The 20,164-nt window shown below is 41.3% G+C and overlaps 1 protein-coding gene across 1 annotated transcript in view; it reads left to right on the forward strand.

Annotated features, from left to right (window-relative positions):
* LOC112577712 (ATP-binding cassette sub-family C member 4) overlaps positions 1–20,164 on the forward strand; it is a 161,705-nt gene that overhangs the window by 96,468 nt on the left and 45,073 nt on the right. The window contains exons 21-25 of the mRNA XM_045162483.1: positions 5,745–5,895; positions 12,024–12,143; positions 13,377–13,487; positions 18,730–18,830; positions 19,957–20,151. Of these exons, the coding sequence (XP_045018418.1) occupies positions 5,745–5,895; positions 12,024–12,143; positions 13,377–13,487; positions 18,730–18,830; positions 19,957–20,151 (678 nt within the window). The remainder of the gene's footprint in view (positions 1–5,744; positions 5,896–12,023; positions 12,144–13,376; positions 13,488–18,729; positions 18,831–19,956; positions 20,152–20,164) is intronic.

Here is a 20,164-nt window from a genome sequence, read left to right on the forward strand (position 1 = left end):
CACAAGTTGGAATCAAGATTGCCCGTAGAAATATCAGTAACCTCAGATATGCAGATGACACCACCCTTATGGCAGAAAGTGAATAGGGGCTAAAGAGCCTCTTGATGAAAGTGAAAGAGGAGAGTGAAATATTTGGCTTAAAACTCAACATTCAGAAAGCTAAGATCATGGCATCTGGTCCCATCACTTCTTGGCAAATAGATGGGGAAACAGTGGAAACAGTTTCAAACTTTAATTTTTGGGCTCCAAAATCACTGCAGATGGTGACTGCAGCCATGAAATTCAAAGACACTTCCTCCTTGGAAGAAAAGTTATGGCCAACCTAATCACTCACCTAGAGCCAGACATCCTGGAAAATAAAGTCAAGTGGGCCTTAGGAAGCATCACTATAAACAAAGCTAGTGGAGGTGATGGAATTCCAGTTGAGCTCTTTCAAATCCTGAAAGATGATGCTGTGAAAGTTCTGCACTCAATGTGCCAGCAAATTTGGAAAACTCAGCAGTGGCCACAGGACTGGAAAAAGTCAGTTTTCATTCCAATCCCAAAGAAAGGCAATGCCAAATAATGCTAAAACTACTGCACAATTGCACTCATCTCACATGCTAGTAAAGTAATGCTCAAAATTCTCCAAGCCAGGCCTCAGCAATACGTGAACCATGAACTTCCAGATGTTCAAGCTGGTTTTAGAAAAGGCAGAGGAACCAGAGATCAAGTTGCCAACATCTGCTGGATCATCGAAAAAGCAAGAGAGTTCCAGAAAAACATCTACTTCTGCTTTATTGACTATGCCAAAGCCTTTGACTGTGTGGATCAAAATAAACTGTGGGAAATTCTGAAAGAGATGGGAATACCAGAGCATCTGACTTGCCTCTTGAGAAACCTATATGCACATTAGGAAGCAACAGTTAGAACTGGACATGGAACAGCAGATGGTTCCAAAGAGGAAAAGGATTACGTCAAGGCTGTATATTGTCACCCTGCTTATTTAAATTATATGCAGAGTACATCATGAGAAACACTGGGCTGGAAGAAGCATAAGCTGGAATCAAGATTGCTGGGGGAAATATCAATAACCTCAGATATGCAGATGACACCACCCTTATGGCAGAAAGTGAAGAGGAACTAAAAAGCCTCTTGATGAAAGTGAAAGCGGAGAGTGAAAAAGTTGGCTTAAAGCTCAACATTCAGAAAATGAAGCTCATGGCATCTGGTCCCATCACTTCATGGGAAATAGATGGGGGAAAATGGAAACAATGTCATACTTTTATTTTTTGGGGGCTCCAAGATCACTGCAGATGGGGACTGCAGCCATGAAAGTAAAAGACGCTTACTCCTTGGAAGAAAAGTTGTGACCAACCTAGAGAGCATATTGAAAAGCAGAGACATTACTTTGCCAACAAAGGTCTGTCTAGTCAAGGCTATGGTTTTTCCAGTGGCCATGTATGGATGTGAGAGTTGGACTGTGAAGAAGGCTGAGCGCCAAAGAATCGATGCTTTTAAACTGTGGTATTGGAGAAGACTCTTGAGAGTCCCTTGGACTGCAAGGAGATCTAACCAGTCCATTCTGAAGGAGATCAGCCCTGGGATTTCTTTGGAGGGAATGATGCTGAAGCTGAAACTCCAGTACTTTGGCCACCTCATGCAAAGAGTTGACTCATTGGAAAAGACTCTGATGCTGGGAGGGATTGGGGACAGGAGGAGAAGGGAACAGAGGATGAGATGGCTGGATGGCATCACTGACTTGATGGAAGTGAGTCTGAGTGAACTCCAGGAGTTAGTAATGGACAGGGTTGCCTGGCGTGCTGCAATACATGGGGTCGCAGAGGGTTGGACACGACTGAGTGACTGAACTGAACTGAACTGAGACAGCATATTAAAAATCAGAGACATTACTTTGCAGACAAAGGTCTGTCTAGTCAAAGCGATAGTTTTTCCAGTAGTCATATATGGATGTGATAGTTGGACTATAAAAAAAGCTGAGTGCCGAAGAATTGATGTTTGGAACTCTGGTGTTGGAGAAGACTCTTGAGAGTCGCTTGGACTGCAGGGAGATCCAACCAGTCCATCCTAAAGGAGATCAGTCCTGAGTGTTCATTGGAAGGACTGATGCTGAAGCGGAAGCTCCAATACTTTGGCCACATGGGATGAAGAACTGACTCATTTGAAAAGTGCCTGATACTGGGAAAGATTGAAGGCGGGAGGAGAAGGGGACAACAGGGGATGAGATGGTTGGATGGCATCACCAACGTGATGGACGTGAGTTTGAGTAAACCCCGGAGTTTGGTGATGAACAGGGAGGCATGGGGTGCTGCAGTCCATGGGGTCTCAAAGAGTCAGACACGACTGAACGACTGAACTGAACTGAACCGAATGCATACCTAAGGAAAAAGCGTTGGCTCAGCTTCTGTGGAGCCCTTCATTTTTATTTTACCTCTGCTTCCCAGGTTATCTTCCAGGCTGGGTTAGTCTTAACAGGCCTTCACCTGGGGAAAGCCAAATTATTGAAACTGATGAATGTTGTCCATCAAATGATGTGAGTCTGCTCAGTTCAGTTCGGTTCAGTCATCAGTTGTGTCCAACTCTTTGAGACCCCATGAACCACAGCACGCCAGGCCTCCCTGTCCATCACCAACTCCCGGAGGTTACCCAACTCATGTCCATTGAGTCAGTGATGCCATCCAACCATCTCATCCTCTGTTGTCCCCTTCTCCTCCTACCCTCAATCTTTCCCAGCATCAGGGTCTTTTCAAATGAGTCAGCTCTTCGCATCAGGTGGCCAAAGTATTGGAGTTTCAGCTTCAACATCAGTCCTTCCAATGAACACCCAGGACTGATCTTCTTTAGAATGGACTGGCTGGATCTCCTTGCAGTCCAAGGGGCTGTCAAGAGTCTTCTCCAACACCACAGTTCAAAAGCATCAATTCTTTGGTGCTCAGCTTTCTTTATAGTCCAACTCTCACATCCATACATGACTACTGGAAAAACCAAAGCCCTGACTAGATGGACCTTTGTTGACAAAGTAATGTCTCTGCTTTTTAATATGATGTCTAGGTTGGTCATAACTTTCCTTCCAAGCAGTAGTGAAAGTGAAGTCGCTCAGTCATGTCTCACTCTTTGCGACCCCATGGACTGTAGCCTACTATGCTCATCTGTCCATGGGATTTTGCAGGCAAGAGTACTGGAGTGTATTGCCATTTCCTTCTCCAGAGGATCTTCCTGACCCAGGGATTGAACCCAGGTCTCCTGCACTGTAGGCAGATGCTTTACCGTCTGAGCCACCAGAAAAGTCCTAGAAGTAAGCGTCTTTTAATTTCATGGCTGCAATCACCATCTGCAGTGATTTTGGAGCCCCCCAAAATAAAATCAGCCACTGTTTCCACTGTTTCCCCATCTACTTGCCATGAAGTGTTGGGACCGGATGCCATGATCTTAGTTTACTTAATGTTGAACTTTGAGCCAGTGAATATGCTAAAAAACTGTAATTTGAATTTTTTATTGACATTTTAGCAGGTTTTTATGACATTGGAGAAGGCAATGGCACCCCACTCCAGTACTCTTGTCTGGAAAATCCCATGGATGGAGGAGCCTGATAGGCTGCAGTCCATGGTGTCGCTAAGAGTCAGACATGACTGAGCGACTTCACTTCATTTATGACAATCAACAATGGCAAGCCAGGTGACTTAAGACCAGACTTAGAAGGAGCTGGCAGAACCCCTCCCCATGAACATGAAGGTTGTAGCAGGTGGAATTCATGCTTAATGCAGTGACTGTAAGCAGTTGTTCATCTGTAGGTCTAATAGGAGAGAGGTCAGTCAGGGCTATTTTTTTCCACTAATGACTGGGAAGTATTGCTTCAGAATCCCATCCTCTTCACTCTGGGTTTTATTTTGATACCACAGCAGATGTGCGAAAAACAGGAAAAACACATGGGTCTCCATCCAGATAATATAGTTTGGTTCCCAAGGGCTCCTGGACACCAAGTCACAGTTCTGGACATTTCCTTCTCCTTCCAGGCTCCTCTTGCCTGTGGCCAAGACTCTAGGATTCCATGAGTACAAACTGCTCCTGCCTTTCTCCTTGACCCGCCATCCTTCCTGGGAAAACTTAGGATAACCACTTACCCTCCAATCTTTATGCCGTATCTATAAATGAAAATGAAGTTCTTACTTTTCTTATTCACAAGATGGTTGTGAAGATCCTCTGAGAAAACTGATCAGGAAGAGCTGTGAAATGATAACCCAAGTCTCTGTGATACAGGCATGACCACCCCTAACCCATCCCTCAGAGACGCACCTGGGCCAGCTGCCCTGGGTGACAAGGTGGGGAGGCCCTGGGGTGGTGAGCATGGATGCAGGTGCTGGTGCTGAGAGTACCCAGAACAACCAGTGTTAACTCAGACAGGCATCTTAACTTCTCATCTCAGCTCCTTTTTGGTCAAAATTTCCATCAATTGTAGTTGCTGCCTGCAAGTTTTCTTGCCACTCTTTCTATTTGTTCAACCAGCCTGTAAAATTTGGCCATAAGTCTCTTCTTAGAATTGTCTAAGTGTGTTCCTGAATTTTTCTCTGTGTTTCCCCAGCACTCTCTGCCTTGTGCCAATCACCATGAATTCATATCCACCTGAGATCATAAGCTTCGGAGGCCTTGGCCCAGACTGAACCTGCACATCCCCACCACCACACCCCACTGTCATAATAGGCAGGCAGTGTTGATTGCATTCTTAAAAAGTAAGGGTATCATACTTTTCCTGATGAAGATGGATGCTTAAAGCAGCAACAACCAATGATTTTGTTTTCTCTTCTACCTGTTCTCTTTTTTTTTTTGACCAAGATAGAGTAATCTCATGGGATGATGTGATGATTAAGAAAATGCTCATAGAGCTCTTAGCCCATTGTCTTACGTACAGTAAACACTTGGTAAATGGAATCTGTCGTTGTTACAATCATTAATCTTTGGAACAGACATTTTAAATACTTACTATAATGATAGAAAGATGGCTGTATGTTGGGGGCAAGCTTATATATGTCATAAAGACTCATGACATGGACTTCCCAGTTTTGCGACTTAGGCTTTGCAGCGTTCATCAAGTTGTGTTTCCTCTCCTTGTGCCTCACTCTCTCCATCTGTAAAATAAGACAATACTGTTACTAGGTAGAGCTATTGTGAGGATTAATGAGTTAATACATGTGAAGGTTTGAAGGTATAGCTCTGTATACAGTGAACACTCAGTAAGTATTAACTATGGATAGAAAATCTTGAAAGAGAAATTCCTACTTCCAAAGGTCAACATTTAAATTTTGTACTACTTTTATGGACACAGACTTTTTATTTAACCACGTCTTTATTCCTCCATGTATAGCTGAGGCATCTGGATTCCTCACCTGTGATGCCTGCTCGCTCATCTCTCTAGTAACACCTGATTCCTGATAGTTTGGGATTCAGTTCCTACTCTCTGAGCCTCAAATATTCTCATCTGTTAAAAGTAGTAATGACTGCCTCAAAGGGCTACTGAGTGTATCACAAGTGTGGATACCTAGAAAATTCTTATCATCCTACTTGGCATATGCACTAAATATCATGAGGACCACCTATAATTTTATTTATTTGGAAGAGAAAGATTCCCTGCTGTCCCAACAAATCTTTTTGAGGAAAGGAGTTTAATCCTAATAGAACAAATCATTACAGTTTATCTTTGAAAAGTACCCTTCATAAGGAGGCCTCTGCATCTATTTTTGCTATTTCAGACTTTTCTTCTTGTGGTTGGTATGGTGGTCGTGATGGTGGCTGCGATTCCTTGGATTGCTATACCTGTGATTCCACTTGGCATCATTTTCTTTGTCCTCCGGTGGTATTTCTTAAGGACATCGCGCGATGTGAAACGCCTGGAATGTACAAGTGAGTTACCGGGGCTCTCAGGTTGGGATGGCAATGCAGGCTGGCTTCCATTAATGCAATAATTAACCAGACCCCTGAAATTCTGCAGACTCTGTCTTCTGGAATTTCTCACAAGTCAACGTTAGATAATTGAATGTTATGGCCACTGTGAGTCGGCGTGGCTCTTAAGGCAAATAAACTGGTGGCAGGTCAGCTGCATCTTTGTATTTTAGCACAAGGAGAATGAATGTGAGCACCATGAGGACAGGGACCATTTCTGTCTTGTTCATGACATATTTCCTAACACAGAGTATCCACTCTGTAAATACTTTTCCTAAAAATATTTTATCATGTTGGAACTAATATAGAAGGAAAATAGACAATTTTTTCTCCTCCTGAAGTTACCAGAAATGACAAGGAAAGGAAAAGATTAGAAAAGTAAAGGAGACCTCATGAAATATATGTCAGAAGTGATATATTTGAAAAATACTTTTTTTCACATGTTCAAGTATGTTGAAGTTGTTAAATGTATTGAAAAGACATATGTTAGTCATTCAGTTGTGTCTGACTTTTTGCAACTCCATGGACTGTCGCCCACCAGGCTTCTCTGTCCATGAAATTCTCCAGGCAAAAATAGTGGAGTGGGTAGCCATTCCCTTTTCCAGAGGATTTTCCCAGACCCAGGGACTGAATCCAGGTGTCCTGCATTGCAGATGAATTCTTTACTGTCTGATCCACCTGGGAAGACCTATTGAAAGATAAGCCCTGTTATTTTCAGGTTTGCTCTTTATTATTACTAGTATTTGGGACCACACTGTTTGTGGTCCTCCACTTCTTAAAGCTATTCATATAAACAATGCTGAAAAGAATCCCTTAAGAGGATACAAGACGGGCATCAGTTCAGTATTCATTTAGTTTATTACTCCATTCAGCTTCCTAGTTTTATAATAATGGGAACAGGGACTTTCCTGTGGTTCTATGGTTAAGACTCATGCTTCTGCTGCTTCAATCCTTGGTCAGGGAACTAAGAACCTGCAGGGTGCATCCAAAAAAAAAATAATAATGGGGATCACATTTTATGACTAATCATTCTATTGTGCAGGTAATCACAGATGATGAAATAGTTTATCTTATTATTTATGTACATATTTCATCAATATTAAAACTAATAAGAAAAGTAGAAGTAGATATATTTTAACAGTTATAAAAACCATAGCCAAAAAGTAAGGTGGAAATATGTTCATATCAGAGACCTCAACCATAAATAATAATTACAAATTAATACCAACTTAACCTTCTAGAAACCAAGCCAAGAAGAGAATGTTGAGCCTCATGGTTCTTTGTATCTACCAAATGGAAAAAAATCTCAGTTATCCAGTCAAATGAGTTTTTTTTCCACTGTGGCAGTTGCATGTTTTTTTGTTTTTTTTTTTATATAATAAACACATAAGATGCTTCCCTGTTGACTTCAGAATCTTCCTGAAATGCAGGAGACCCTGGTTCGAACCCTGGGTCGGGAAGTTACCATGGAGAAGGAAATGGAAACCCACTCCAGTATTCTTGCATGGGGAATTCCATGGATAGAGGATCCTGGTGGACTACAGTTGATGGGGTCACAAAGAGTTGGACATGACTGATTGACTAACAATTTCACCTTTTAAAGAGATATTTTCTAATTAGTTGCAAAAAGGATAGTGATCACCCATTTCATAAAAGCTGTAAAGAAAAATTTCAGTCATGAAGAGAACCAGCTAACCTTTGTAAGGTCCAGTTTTGTGAGGTGTTTGGATGGATGGGGAGCAGTAGAGTCCAGGTGTGTGTGACGTTCTGTTGATGTGACTTGACTGATGGAAGGACCTGGGGAGGCAGAAGAGGAATGATGAGCTCCATCTGGTCTTCTGTGAAGACAAGGCTTCAGATATTTTATGGTTTGAGGCTGCCCATGAAATGGGGTCATTCAAGAGTCTTGCTGAAAAGCAGCTCTCTGGTATGTTCAATGAGGGGTTGTTCCAGAAGGAACACTTGACAGAGATTTTTGCCTGGGGAAGGGCCATTTCCCATCCATACGGAAGTGGAGAGAAGGGCTGCTCCTGAGGCTTTTTTGAAAAGCAGTGCAGGATTTTCTCTTGAGCTGGAGAGTCTGAGAACTTTGGCATCATCTCTGTGGGATATGTGGATTTTCCTGCATCCTAGTACTCTGCAATAAGTTAGACACTAAATTCAATCAAGATACCGCCTCCTACACATCCCAGGTAACCAAATGTGGTGGCCAGCTGATTAGAACTGTTTATGCCCTCTCTAGGTGGTGGGTCTGTGCCTGAAATGGTGACACCACTGTTTTCTCTAAGTAGTAACTGAAAGTATGTTTTAGGGCTTCCCAGATGACTCAGTGATAAAAGAATCTGCCTGCCAATGCAGGAGATGCAGGAGAAATGAGTTCAGTTCCTCGGTTGGGAAGATTTCCTGGAAGAGAAAATAGCAACCCAGACCAGTATTCTTGCCCGGATAATCCCATGGACAGAAGAGCCTGGTGGGCTACAGTTCATGGAGTCAGAAAGAGTCAGACACAACTGAGCAACTGAGTGAGTGAGAGTATACCTTCAGGTCACTACTGGAGCCACCAGCAAAAAGAAGGACACCTGACTGCTATGACCAGAAGGCATAATCGTGCTTGTGCTGTGAAAGACTGTTACGTCCTGAGGTTTAGTTTCAGATCCTACTGCCTAACGGCCTCTGGAAGCTTAGGTGACATTTTCATCTTAATGACATTTGGCAGCTAATTATAATAGGGTTTTGAGGGGCACATTTTTACAAAAGTGAGCATAGCAATGGACAAGTACATAAAACCAGGGTGGTATTTGGTTGTCTTTCTCTAACCAGCTTTTTGCCTTTGGCAGTGCCTGAATGATGAAGCCATATCCAAACTCTGTCTGAAAGCTGCTAGGATCAACTAGCAAGGTCTGCTACAAGCATTGTTAGGGGAGGGTTAAGATGTGTGTCAGGTGTATTAGGACCATGGATCATCAAGTCTGCTGTTTTAAGGAGTTCTCATACTCCTTCCCAGGAACTCTGTTCAACCTTGGATGCTTAATAAGATGTGCAGTAGTGGTGAAGGCTGTTGGATGGTACCTGAGGGTTTTCTGAACATATATAACAAAGCCTGGAGAAAAATGCACATTGTCACATGCAGGCATCCTTAACCCTGATTATTCTCCCTCTGAGACACTGCTAGCATAGTCAAAAGCAGAGATATTACTTTGCCAACAAAGGTCCATCTAGTCAAGGCTATGGTTTTTCCAGTAGTCATGTATGGATGTTAAAGTTGGACTGTGAAGAAAGCTGAGTGCTGAAGAATTGATGCTTATGAACTGTGGTGTTGGAGAAGACTCTTGACAGTCCCTTGGACTGCAAGGAGATCCAACCAGTCCATTCTGAAGGAGATCAGTCCTGGGGGTTCTTTGGAAGGAATGATGCTAAAGCTGAAACTCCAGTACTTTGGCCACCTCATGTGAAGAGTTGACTCATTGGAAAAGACTCTGATGCTGGGAGGGATTGGGGGCAGGAGGAGAAGGGGACGACAGAGGATGAGATGGCTGGATGGCATCACCGACTCGATGGACATGAATTTGAGTGAACTCTGGGAGTTGGTGACGGACAGGGAGGCCTGGCATGCTGTGGTTCATGGGATGGAAAGAGTCGGACATGACTGAGTGACTGAACTGAACTGAGACACTGTTGTTGTGATTAAAAGGACAACCTTGCGATTAAGAAAGTCATGTCTCACACCCAGGTCTGTCACTTTGGTGGGTTAAAATAGGTAATCTTGGGCAGTGAGTGTCCTTAATCCCTCAGTCTCTGGAGTTCTCATGAGGATTTCTTGAACTGATGCTTGTAAAGTACTTGCTGGTCATGACCAAAGGCACTGGAACCTTGAACATGAGGCAATCAAGAACTTACTCACAACTAGCAGGTCTCACATAGCTTGAATGATCATCTGCAGCAGGGCTGTCAGCCTGGGGTCATCCTGCCAGAGAAGATCTGCCGTCCTGGGGGGTGTGTCCCCAAGTGTCCTCAGGGTTGTGGGAAACACAGGCATCAGTCATGTGAACTGTAGGGTTACACGTGTCTGTGACTGTGAGCTGACACCATAAATGGGACATAGTCTGCTTCAGGACAGCGAGCTCAGTGCTTGTGGCAAAAGTTTTACTTTGGGCAACACACCACCGGAGCCTTGACATCCCCTCTCCCCCTATACTAGCTAATTTTCTTTGCAGACCCTCCAGTTCACTCATCCTGGCATCCTGCTCAGCCCTAAATGGGGTTTGAGAGAAGCAGGATAGATTTTTACAGGCCCAGATTCCCTCAGCCTGTAACTCTTGGGCATGAGGTGAGGTAGGTGATGGGGTGTTTGGTTTCCTGGTGTTCAAGGCTGAGATGACACCTGGTTTCTAAAATTGAACCTGCCCTCCATCCCTGCTGGAGAGAAATCTCCTGACAGGGAAGCAGGTGAGGGAGGCCACTCTGGAGAGTTCATTCCAGGACTCTCTGTGGGGGAACAACCATGTCTGCTTCCTGCTCAGAAGCCTTGGCTGTGATGAATAGTGTTGACATAACCTCATTTGCTCAGGAAATGAGAGCCTGGTTCTAGTGAGTTGGAACTGGACTCTCACCATCCTTCTGACAGAGTGATGGGCCCAGTAATACCCCTGCATCATCCCTGTGAGCACCCTGCTTCCTGTCTGAGTTCTGGGGGTGGGTTGGGACACCTGCTAGTCCAAAGAAAAGGTCTGAACACAGTCTCTTGCCTTTATTATTTGGAGCATGAGCTCCATTTGAGTTTATGTTGCTCTTATAAGCAAAACGTTATAGGAAGCTAAAAAGTTAGTCACTAGAGTGAAGAGAGAGAGAGCAGTGTGGATGCAGGAGTGAGAACACAGGTACTCAACTGGATGAACAAAGGCACCACCGAGTCACTTTCAGCTCTTTGCATAAACAAAGGACAAAGGGAAAGTGCGAGATCATGTCTCGGTTCAGAGACCCATCAGGGCAGTTATGAAAGCATCCATCAGGTTCCTGGAGCAGAAGTCAAGACCATTCAAAGACTCCTCATCTGCCGGGTCCTGTGGGCACAAGGGTGGTACAGTACCAGGTTCTCCATGACCCGCACAGAGGCTCCTGGCGCAGGTGCAGGGGGAGGCCCAGGACGAGGGAGGTGGCAGACTGTCTGCTCCCTTACTCGTCTCACCCTGTCCTGGGTCTGGGTCTGGGCCAGTGTAGGGGATGTACTGACTCTATCCCAGCCCTTAGGTTACTCATCTAAGGTGGAGACAACACACAGGTAGCTCATCAAAATTCAAGGTGGTGAGGACTCTAATGAGGAATTAAATTTTAGAATGCTACTGATTCAAAGATTAGTTAACAATGAAAAGAAAAAAAAATCACCATTTGAAGCAACATGGATGGATTTAGAGAATAATATTTCTTTTAAAAGTCAGAGAAAGACAAATATGGTATCACTTATACATGGAATCTAAAAATAATACAAATGAATCTGTACACAAAATAGAAATAGACTCAGAGACATAGAAAGCAAACTTACCAAAGGGGATTGGGAGGGAGGGAGGAACAAAGTAGAAATATGCGATTAATAGACACACTACTATTTGTCAAATAGGTATGCAACAAGGATTTACTGTAAAGCACAGGAAATTTTATTCAGCATCTTGTAATAACCTGTAATGGAATATAATCAGAAAAAATAACTGAATGACTATACTATATACCTGAAACTAACACATTATTGTAAATCAACTATACTCAATAAATTTTGTAAAAGTTGTGAACAATTTCCACCTGGAGAGATACCAGGAGAATTTGGAGGGAGGCGTGTTTGAGAGGACCTTGATGAGAGAACTGGTAAAGAATTTCTTATCTAAATCTAGCTGTGAATGAATTTGGTCAAGCATAGTTTCAAAGAGAATCTTTCATTCCCAGGTCATTAAAGTGAAACCTGATGTGAGCAGGAGTGAGGGTCACATGGAGGATTCCTATTGGTGGGAGGTGTCACCACATAGCCTAGGAGTCAGTGGGTTTCCTCGCATCCAGCCTCCCTGACTTTCTCTGTGGTGTGTCTGTCTCTGTTTCCCCAGCACGGAGCCCAGTGTTTTCCCACTTAGCATCTTCTCTGCGGGGACTCTGGACCATCCGGGCATACAAAGCTGAACAGAGGTTTCAGGAGCTGTTTGACACATATCAGGATTTGCACTCAGGTCTGTAAGTTTTTGGAAATAATTTCAGATGGGATGTGCTGCCTTCTGAGGCCTGACCTCCCTCTCAGGTGGCCTAGTAGGCCAGCACCTCTCTCTGTGTCACCCCCATGTCCCCCTCTGCACACCTGCCTCCCCCTCCCCTTCCTCTCAGCATCCCCTCTGTGCTCCCCTCTTCCCCATGACCCCCTGCTTTTCTCCCCTGACTGGCTTGCATTGTCCTTCCATCACTGTGCCCTGTGGACGACTTCTGTCTCTTTAGGGCAGGACTCAGTAAAATTTTGTTTTTTGCAAAGATCCAGATAGAAAATATTGTAGGCTCTGTGTGCTGTACTGTGTCTGTTGCAACTACTCACCTTGGCTGTTGTAGCACAAAGACAGGCAAAGATAATACATCAGTGAATGGCGGTTTTCCAATAAAATTTTCTTTTTAGAACCAGGTGGTCGCTATTCTTGTCTGTATTTTGTCAACTCTTTTCAGAGCATGGAGGGTAGCAGATGTGATTGACAAAACTAATTTCCTGATTTGCCACCCACTTGATTATACTTTGCATCGGTGAAGTTGTTTTTCCTAGGTAGAAAATTCAGAATTTCCTCTAAGTCTATAAAATCCTGGTCAAACTTTTCAATCATTACTGTATTTTGAAGATAAAATGGCATTTTGAAAACCACATGCAAATCCTGTTAGCTGATGGTCATGTAGATACTGACTCTTATGAATAAACACTGCAGGGCCCTGTGGTGAGTGCAGAAGGTGCTGGAAATAGTGAGAGCTGTGCTCTCTGCTGCCAGAGAGCTGGAAGCAGTCGACATGTGAGAGGATGATCTTCACGCTGAGGCCCAGCACTGCAGAAGATGCACCAATGAGACGATTTTCTATCTTCTCTCTTGTGGTCATATTTCTGTTGATAACCTGTGGGTTGACATTTTCTTTTTTAATTGTTATTATTATTACTTTTTGATATAAATTTATTTATTATAATTGGAGGCTAATTACTTTACAATATTGACGTTTTCAATGCAGGCTTCCTGGGCTGATTCCTGTGTGTCCCATACCTTGTCTTGGGTTAGAACCTAGTTTTCTGGAATTTTCAGGTTCCTTGAGTGTATGACTTTGCTGTCCTACCTTGTATAAAATCTTCTGTATCTCAACTGAGGAAGTGTTCTCCTTCATTAGAAACAGCTAACATGGTTTTTCTGTTTATGTATTATGCTTATTACGGTTCACAAATCCAGAGGCTTGGTTCCTGCTTTTGACGACGTCCCAATGGCTCGCTGTGTATCTGGATGTCATCTGTGCCATCTTTGTCACTGTTGTTGCCTTTGGGGCCCTGATTCTGGTAGAAAGTAAGTAAATATGTGAATATTTGTAGTATGTTTACGGTTTATAGCTTTGTAGTTATTAAACTCTTGCCATCTTGTCTAATATATACTGCTTGGTTCTAATGAATTACAGTGTCTGCAGCATGTGACTCCACTGTGTGGTCCTTGTGAACTCATTTGTGTCATGATGAGCACTTTCATCTTTTTTTCCATTTACTTATTTATTTACAGTAGGTTTTTTTTGAGATTGGTGTATGGTTGATTTATGATGTTGTGTTAGCTTCAAGTGTACAGCCAAGTGAATCTGTTTTACATATATCCACTTTATAAAAGATTCTTTTTCCATACCCCATGGACATTGGGGTGCATGTATCTTTTTTTTTAGTAATTTGCATTTTAATTAATATTTCAGATAAATTGTCCTTTAGAAAAGAATTTCTGTTTTGGACTTTCAGAATCTTTAAGAGCAAAGACCAGATTTGAAAGTGCCTCCAGCAGACCTGTGGTGTCTTGGGCCCCTGCTTTGACTGGCTCAGACCATTCTTTTAAATTTTATTGGTTTACACAGTTGTCTTAGTTTATGGTGTATAGCAAAATGAATCTGAAATATGTATACATATATACACTCCTTTTTTGATTATTTTCCTATATAGGTCATTACAGAGTTTGCTGTACTTTACATTTGTTTCTTATTAGTTATCTATTTTAATATTTTATATATAGTAGTATATATGTGTTCATCCCAGTCTTTCAATTTATCCCTCCCTTCTATTACCCCTGGTAAGCATAAGTTTATTTTCTACATCTGTGACTCTATTTCTGATTTGTAGATAAGTTCATTTGTTGCCTTTTGTTAGAATTCATGTATAAGCAATATCATATTCTATGTTTCTCTGTCTGACATACTTCACTTATCATGAAAGTCTCTAGGTCTATCCATGTTGCTGCAAATGGCATTATTTTGCCCTTTGTTATGGCTGGATAATAATCCATTGTATATATGATAACACATCTTCCTTACCCATTTCTCTATTGATGGACATTCAGGTCACTTCTGTGTCCTGGCTATTGTGAATAGAGCTGCAGTGAACATTAGGGTGCATGTACCTTTTGGAATTATGGTTTCCTCTGGATAGATGCCCAGGAATGGGCTTGCTGGATCACGTGGCAGCTCTGGTTTTTTTTTTTTAAAGGAACTTCCATATCATTCTCCATAGTGACTGTACGAATTTACATTCCCAGCAACAGTGTAGGAGAGTTCCCTTTTCTTCACATCCTCTCCAGCATTTATTGTTTGTAGACTGTTTGATGATGGTCATACTGACTAGTGTGAGGTGAGAGATGTTGACCATCTTTTCATGTGCTTTTTGGCCACCTGTATGTCTTCATTGGAAAGTGTCTGTTTTAATCGTCTGCCCATTTTTTGATTGGGATATTTTTTTAATATTGAACTGTGTGAACTGTTTGTGTATTTCAGAGAGTAATCCCTTGTCAGCCACTTTGTTTGCAAATATTTTTCCCTATTCTGCAGGTTGTCTTCTCAGTATTGTTTATGGTGTTCTTTGCTGTACAAAATCTTTTAAGCTTAATTAGGTCCCATTAGTTTATCTTTTCGGAGAAGGCAATGGCACCCCACTCCAATACTCCTGCCTGGAAAATCCCATGGATGAAGGAGCCTGGTAGGCTGCAGTCAATGGGGTCGCTGAGGGTTGGACACGACTGAGCGACTTCACTTTCACTTTTCACTTTCATGCATTGGAGAAGGAAATGGCAACCCACTCCAGTGTTTTGCCTGGAGAATCCCAGGGATGGGAAGCCTGGCGGGCTGCCGTCTATGGGATCACAGAGAGTCGGACACGACTGAAGGGACTTAGCAGTAGCAGTTTATCTTTTATTTTCATTACTCTAGAAGGTTGATCAAAAAAGATCTTGCTGCAATTTATGTCAGAGAGAATTCTCCCTGTATTTTCATCTAAGAGTTATATTTTGTCTGGTGTTACATTTATGTCTATAATCCATTTTGAGTTTATTTTTGTGTATGATGTTAGGGGGTATTGTAATTTTATTCTTTTACACGTGGCTGCCCAATTTTCCCAGCACCACTTATTGAAGAGACTGTCTTTTCTCCATTGTGTATATTCTTTCTTCCTTTGTCACAGGTGACCTTAGGTGCATGGGTTTATCTCTGGACTTTCCATCTTGTTCCATTGATCTATATTTCTGTTTTTGGTGCCAGTAGCATATTGTTTCAGTTACTGTAACTTTGCAGTATAGTCTGAAGACAAGGAGCCTGATTCTACCCAGCTTCAAGTTTCTACTTTGTTTTTGTCAAGATTGCTTTGGCTTTTCATGGTATTTTGTGTTTCCATACAAAATGTAAAAGTTTTTTTTCTAATTCTGTGAAAAATGCCATTGGTAATTTGATAGGGATTGCATTGAATCTGTAGATTACTTTGGGTGGTTTGTTTGTTCATTTATTTACTATAGATCTTTGTTGAGAACTTTTATCTTTTTATCTTTCTTTAAATTGGTTGAGGTCCATGCAACTCTAGTAAGCTGACCTTCTGAACATTTCAGGTAGTGTCCTGTATGTGAATGGAGAGAACCAAATTTTCTGTTAAGCTTTTTGTACAGCTTAGGGTTTAGGTTTAACTTTAGAGCTACTTGGATCTCTTGGTTGTAGGTGTCTGGTGTAGTGGGCAGAGAGTCTCTGTAGCAAAGAACAGTGTCCTCACTGTTGTGTGGATGCCAGATGAGCAGCTGTTGGAGTGCATGGCACGAATTTACCATCCCTAACTATTCCGTAGTAATAACCCTGAATCACAGTCTTTGATAATGGAACAACGAGAGTAATACTTTAGATTTAAAGTATTAAATTGCCTTGTTTTTGTGGTTGCAACTGCAACTATGTTGGATGTAGAAAGTGAAATTATACAATGAAAATTGAAGCCATAAGAACAAAAATCTGAATAATGACATGTGAAAGTGAAAGTCACTCAGTTGTGTCTGATTCTTTGCAACCCCATGGAATGTTGCCTGGCTTATCTGTCCATGGAATTCTTCAGGCAAGAATACTGGATTGGGTTGACATTTGCTTACAGGGGATTTTACTGACCCAGGCATTGACCTGGGTCTCCTGCCCTGCAGGCAGATTCTTTACCAACTGAGCCACCAGGAATGACCTTGAATAATGACATGATCCTCACCTATATAATACTATAAAGTATATCTCAATCTGGTTGGAATTACTAGTATAAGAGATAGAAATCGTAAGGACCTATGAGAAGCAGAAGAGATTAGGAAGACCTGGCAATAATACAATGAAGAACTGTACAGAAAAGATCTTAATGATCCAGATGACCATGATGGTGTGGTCACTCACCTAGAGCCAGACTTCCTAGAGTGTGAAGTCAAGTGGGCCTGTGGAAGCATTACTATGAACAAAGCTAGTGGAGGTGATGGAATTCCAGCTGAATTATTTCAAATCCTAAAAGGTGATGCTGCTGAAGTGCTGCACTCAATATATAAGCAAATTTGGAAAACTCAGCAGTGGCCACAGGACTGGAAAAAGTCAGTTTTCATTCCAATCCCAAGGATGGGTAATGCCAAAGAATGTTCAGGCTACCATACAATTGTACTCATTTCACATGCTAGTAAGGTTATGCTCAAAATCCTTCAAGCAAGGCTTCAACAGAACATGAACTGGAAACTTTGAGATGTATAGCCTAGGTTTATAAAAAGGCAGAGGAACCAGAGAACAAATTGCCAACATTTGATGGATCATATAGAAAGCAAGAAAATTCCAAGAAAACATCTGCTTCATTGACTACACAAAAGCCTTTGATTGTGTGGATCAGAACAAACTGTTGAAAATTCTGAAAGAGATAGAAATACCAGACCACTTTACCTGTCTCCTGAGAAACCTGTATTCAGGTGAAGAGCAACAGTTAGTACCAGACATGGAACAATGGACTGGTTCAAAATTGGAAAGAAGTACGACAAGACTGTATATTGTTACCCTACTTATTTAACTTATATGCAGAATACATTATGTGTAATACCAGGCTGGATGACTCACAAGCTGGAATCAGAGTTGCCAGAAGAAATATCAATAACCCTAAATATACAGATGATACCATTCTAATGGCAAGAAAGTGAAGAGACTGAGAGTCTATAGTAATAAAATATCCCAATAATAGAAAGAAGAATTGATGCTTTTTAATTGTGGTGCTAGAGAAGACTCTTCAGAGTCCATTGGACTGCAGGGAGATCAAACCAGTCAGTCCTAAAGGAAATCAGTCATGAATATTCATTGGAAGGACTGATGCTTAAGCTGAAGCTTCAGTACTTTGGCCACCTGGCACGAAGAGCCAACTCATTAGAAACCCTGATGCTGGAAAAGATTGAAGGCAGGAGGATAAGGGGATGACAGAGGATGAGATGGTTGGATGACATCACTGACTCGAAGGACATGAGTTTGAGCAAGCTCTGGGAGATAGTGAAGGACAAGGAAGCCTGGTGTGCTGTGGTCTATGGCATCACAAAGAGTCAGACACAACTTAGTGACTGAACAACAACATTGTTAATACTTTCTAAATTCATAATATTTTTAAAATTTACTTTCTCATTTGGCTTCACTGGGTCTTAGTTGGGACATGCAGGATCTTCAGTCTCAGTTGTGACAGGCAGGACTTTAGTTGCAGCATGTGAGCTCTCAGTTGTGGAATGTGGAATCTAGTTCCCTGACCAGGGATCAAACCTAAGCCCCCTGATGGGAAGCTTGGATTCTTAGGTATTGGACCACCAGGGAAGTCCCTCATAGTGGGTTTTTTTTAAACTGTATTATTATTTCAGTCATCAGAAGTAATATTATGAGTAATACTATCATTACATGCAAATGATTTAAATGTTGTAAAGGAGTCTTCTCAGTACTATATGTAAAATAGATACTAAAAACGACCTTCTGTATTGCAAAGGGAACTCTAGTTGATACTCTGTAATGACATGTATGGGAAAAATAACTTTAAAAGAGTGGATTATATATATATATATATATATATATATATATATATATATAAAATAAATAAATAAATAAATATATGGCTAATTCACATTACTGTACACCTGAAACTAACACAACTTTGTAAATGAACTATACTCCTTTAAAACTCATAAAAATAAAGGAATCTTCTTTGTAAAGTGACAGAAGGAGCTGCATGAGGGGTTGAGAAGGAGACTAACATCATTCCTCTTCTTTCTCATTTAGCTTTGAATCTCGGGCAGTTTGGCCTGGTCCTATCTCTCATGCTCACACTCATGGGGATGTTCCAGTGGTGCGTCAGGCAAAGTGCCGAAGTTGAGAACATGGTGATGTTTATCCTTCTGTTCTTAGCCTTTCCAAGTCTCCTTGCTGTTAAGTGGCATAAAAGCAATTCTTATGTAAAATAGTAAAACTATTATTTTTACATCTTAGTTAACAAAGTTTTTTAACGTTCTTCTCCATCTGCTTAAAGTTAATGTAAAATAAAGTATATATGTCTTTTCTCAGGCTTATGTGTGCCATGTCAGAACGTTTTATATTCACATCAAACTGTCCTCAAATAGAATAAATGTCTGTAGGTGGGAGGTTCTGAAATCCTGGAGAGAAGCTAATTTCTTAGCAGCTTGTTTATCTTTGTTTCTTAATGGGTGATTCCTCATATTTTTAAAAATAATTCAGTTTTTTGAGGTTTCTTTAATTAATATGCTCCTCTCTCCTGCCCCTCCCCCATTTTATCTCTTATTCTCGTGTGTGTTGAACACCTGAATTTTCTGGTGGCCCTTCTTTCTGGTAGGATAAGCTCCCTCTCAGAAAGTGCTCTCAAAGATGTGGAGTCATGGTTGTTTAGGAGGCCTTAGTCAATATATAAATTATACACTTTTGAATATTTGCAACTTCTCCTAAAGGGAGAAAAGCAATAAAAATTAAATCTTTTCACTTCTCTCTTCTAATAGAATAGAAAATGACTAATAATTAAATGGAGGTTTGATGACCATCCAGTTCTGTTATCTATAACACATGGCCCTTCTGTGGCCACACATTACTGATTGGTGTCCGTAAATATTCTTTTCTTTGACAAAATGCTCTTGTTTTTCATTCAGGTGTGAAAAGTAGATCAATAAAATCTTACCATTCATTTCTCTAATTCTTTTAGTGTTAATATAAACTTGAAGGAAGTGGCTGTAAGCAAAAGTATTAAAGATTATGAACAAATTTGCAAATCATCCAAGGCCTCATCAAACTCCTGTTTCTGTCCTGTGTGGATGCTAAGAGACCTGGGATATTCTGAACCATATAAAATCAGATATAAAGATAAAAAAAAAACAAAATGTCTCATTTGCAGTTACTAAACCAATACAATATTGTAAAGTAAAAAAAATAATAATAAAAAAGATAAACATCCATAAACAAGACCCTCTGATACTAACTCATGTGATGTCATATGTGTTTCAGATGATTTCAGTAGAAAGGGAGATTGAATATACAGACCTTGAGAAAGAAGCACCCTGGGAACTTGAGTTTCGTCCACCACCATCCTGGCCTGAGGAAGGATGGATTTACTTTGAAAATGTTAACTTCAGGTACAGCTTGGACAGGCCTCTGGTATTGAAGAACCTGTATAACATGCTCATTAAACCAAGAGAAAAGGTTAGTTTAAGCC

Source organism: Bubalus bubalis, chromosome 13 (assembly GCF_019923935.1).
Source record: "Bubalus bubalis isolate 160015118507 breed Murrah chromosome 13, NDDB_SH_1, whole genome shotgun sequence".
Classification (NCBI taxonomy): Eukaryota; Metazoa; Chordata; class Mammalia; order Artiodactyla; family Bovidae; genus Bubalus; species Bubalus bubalis.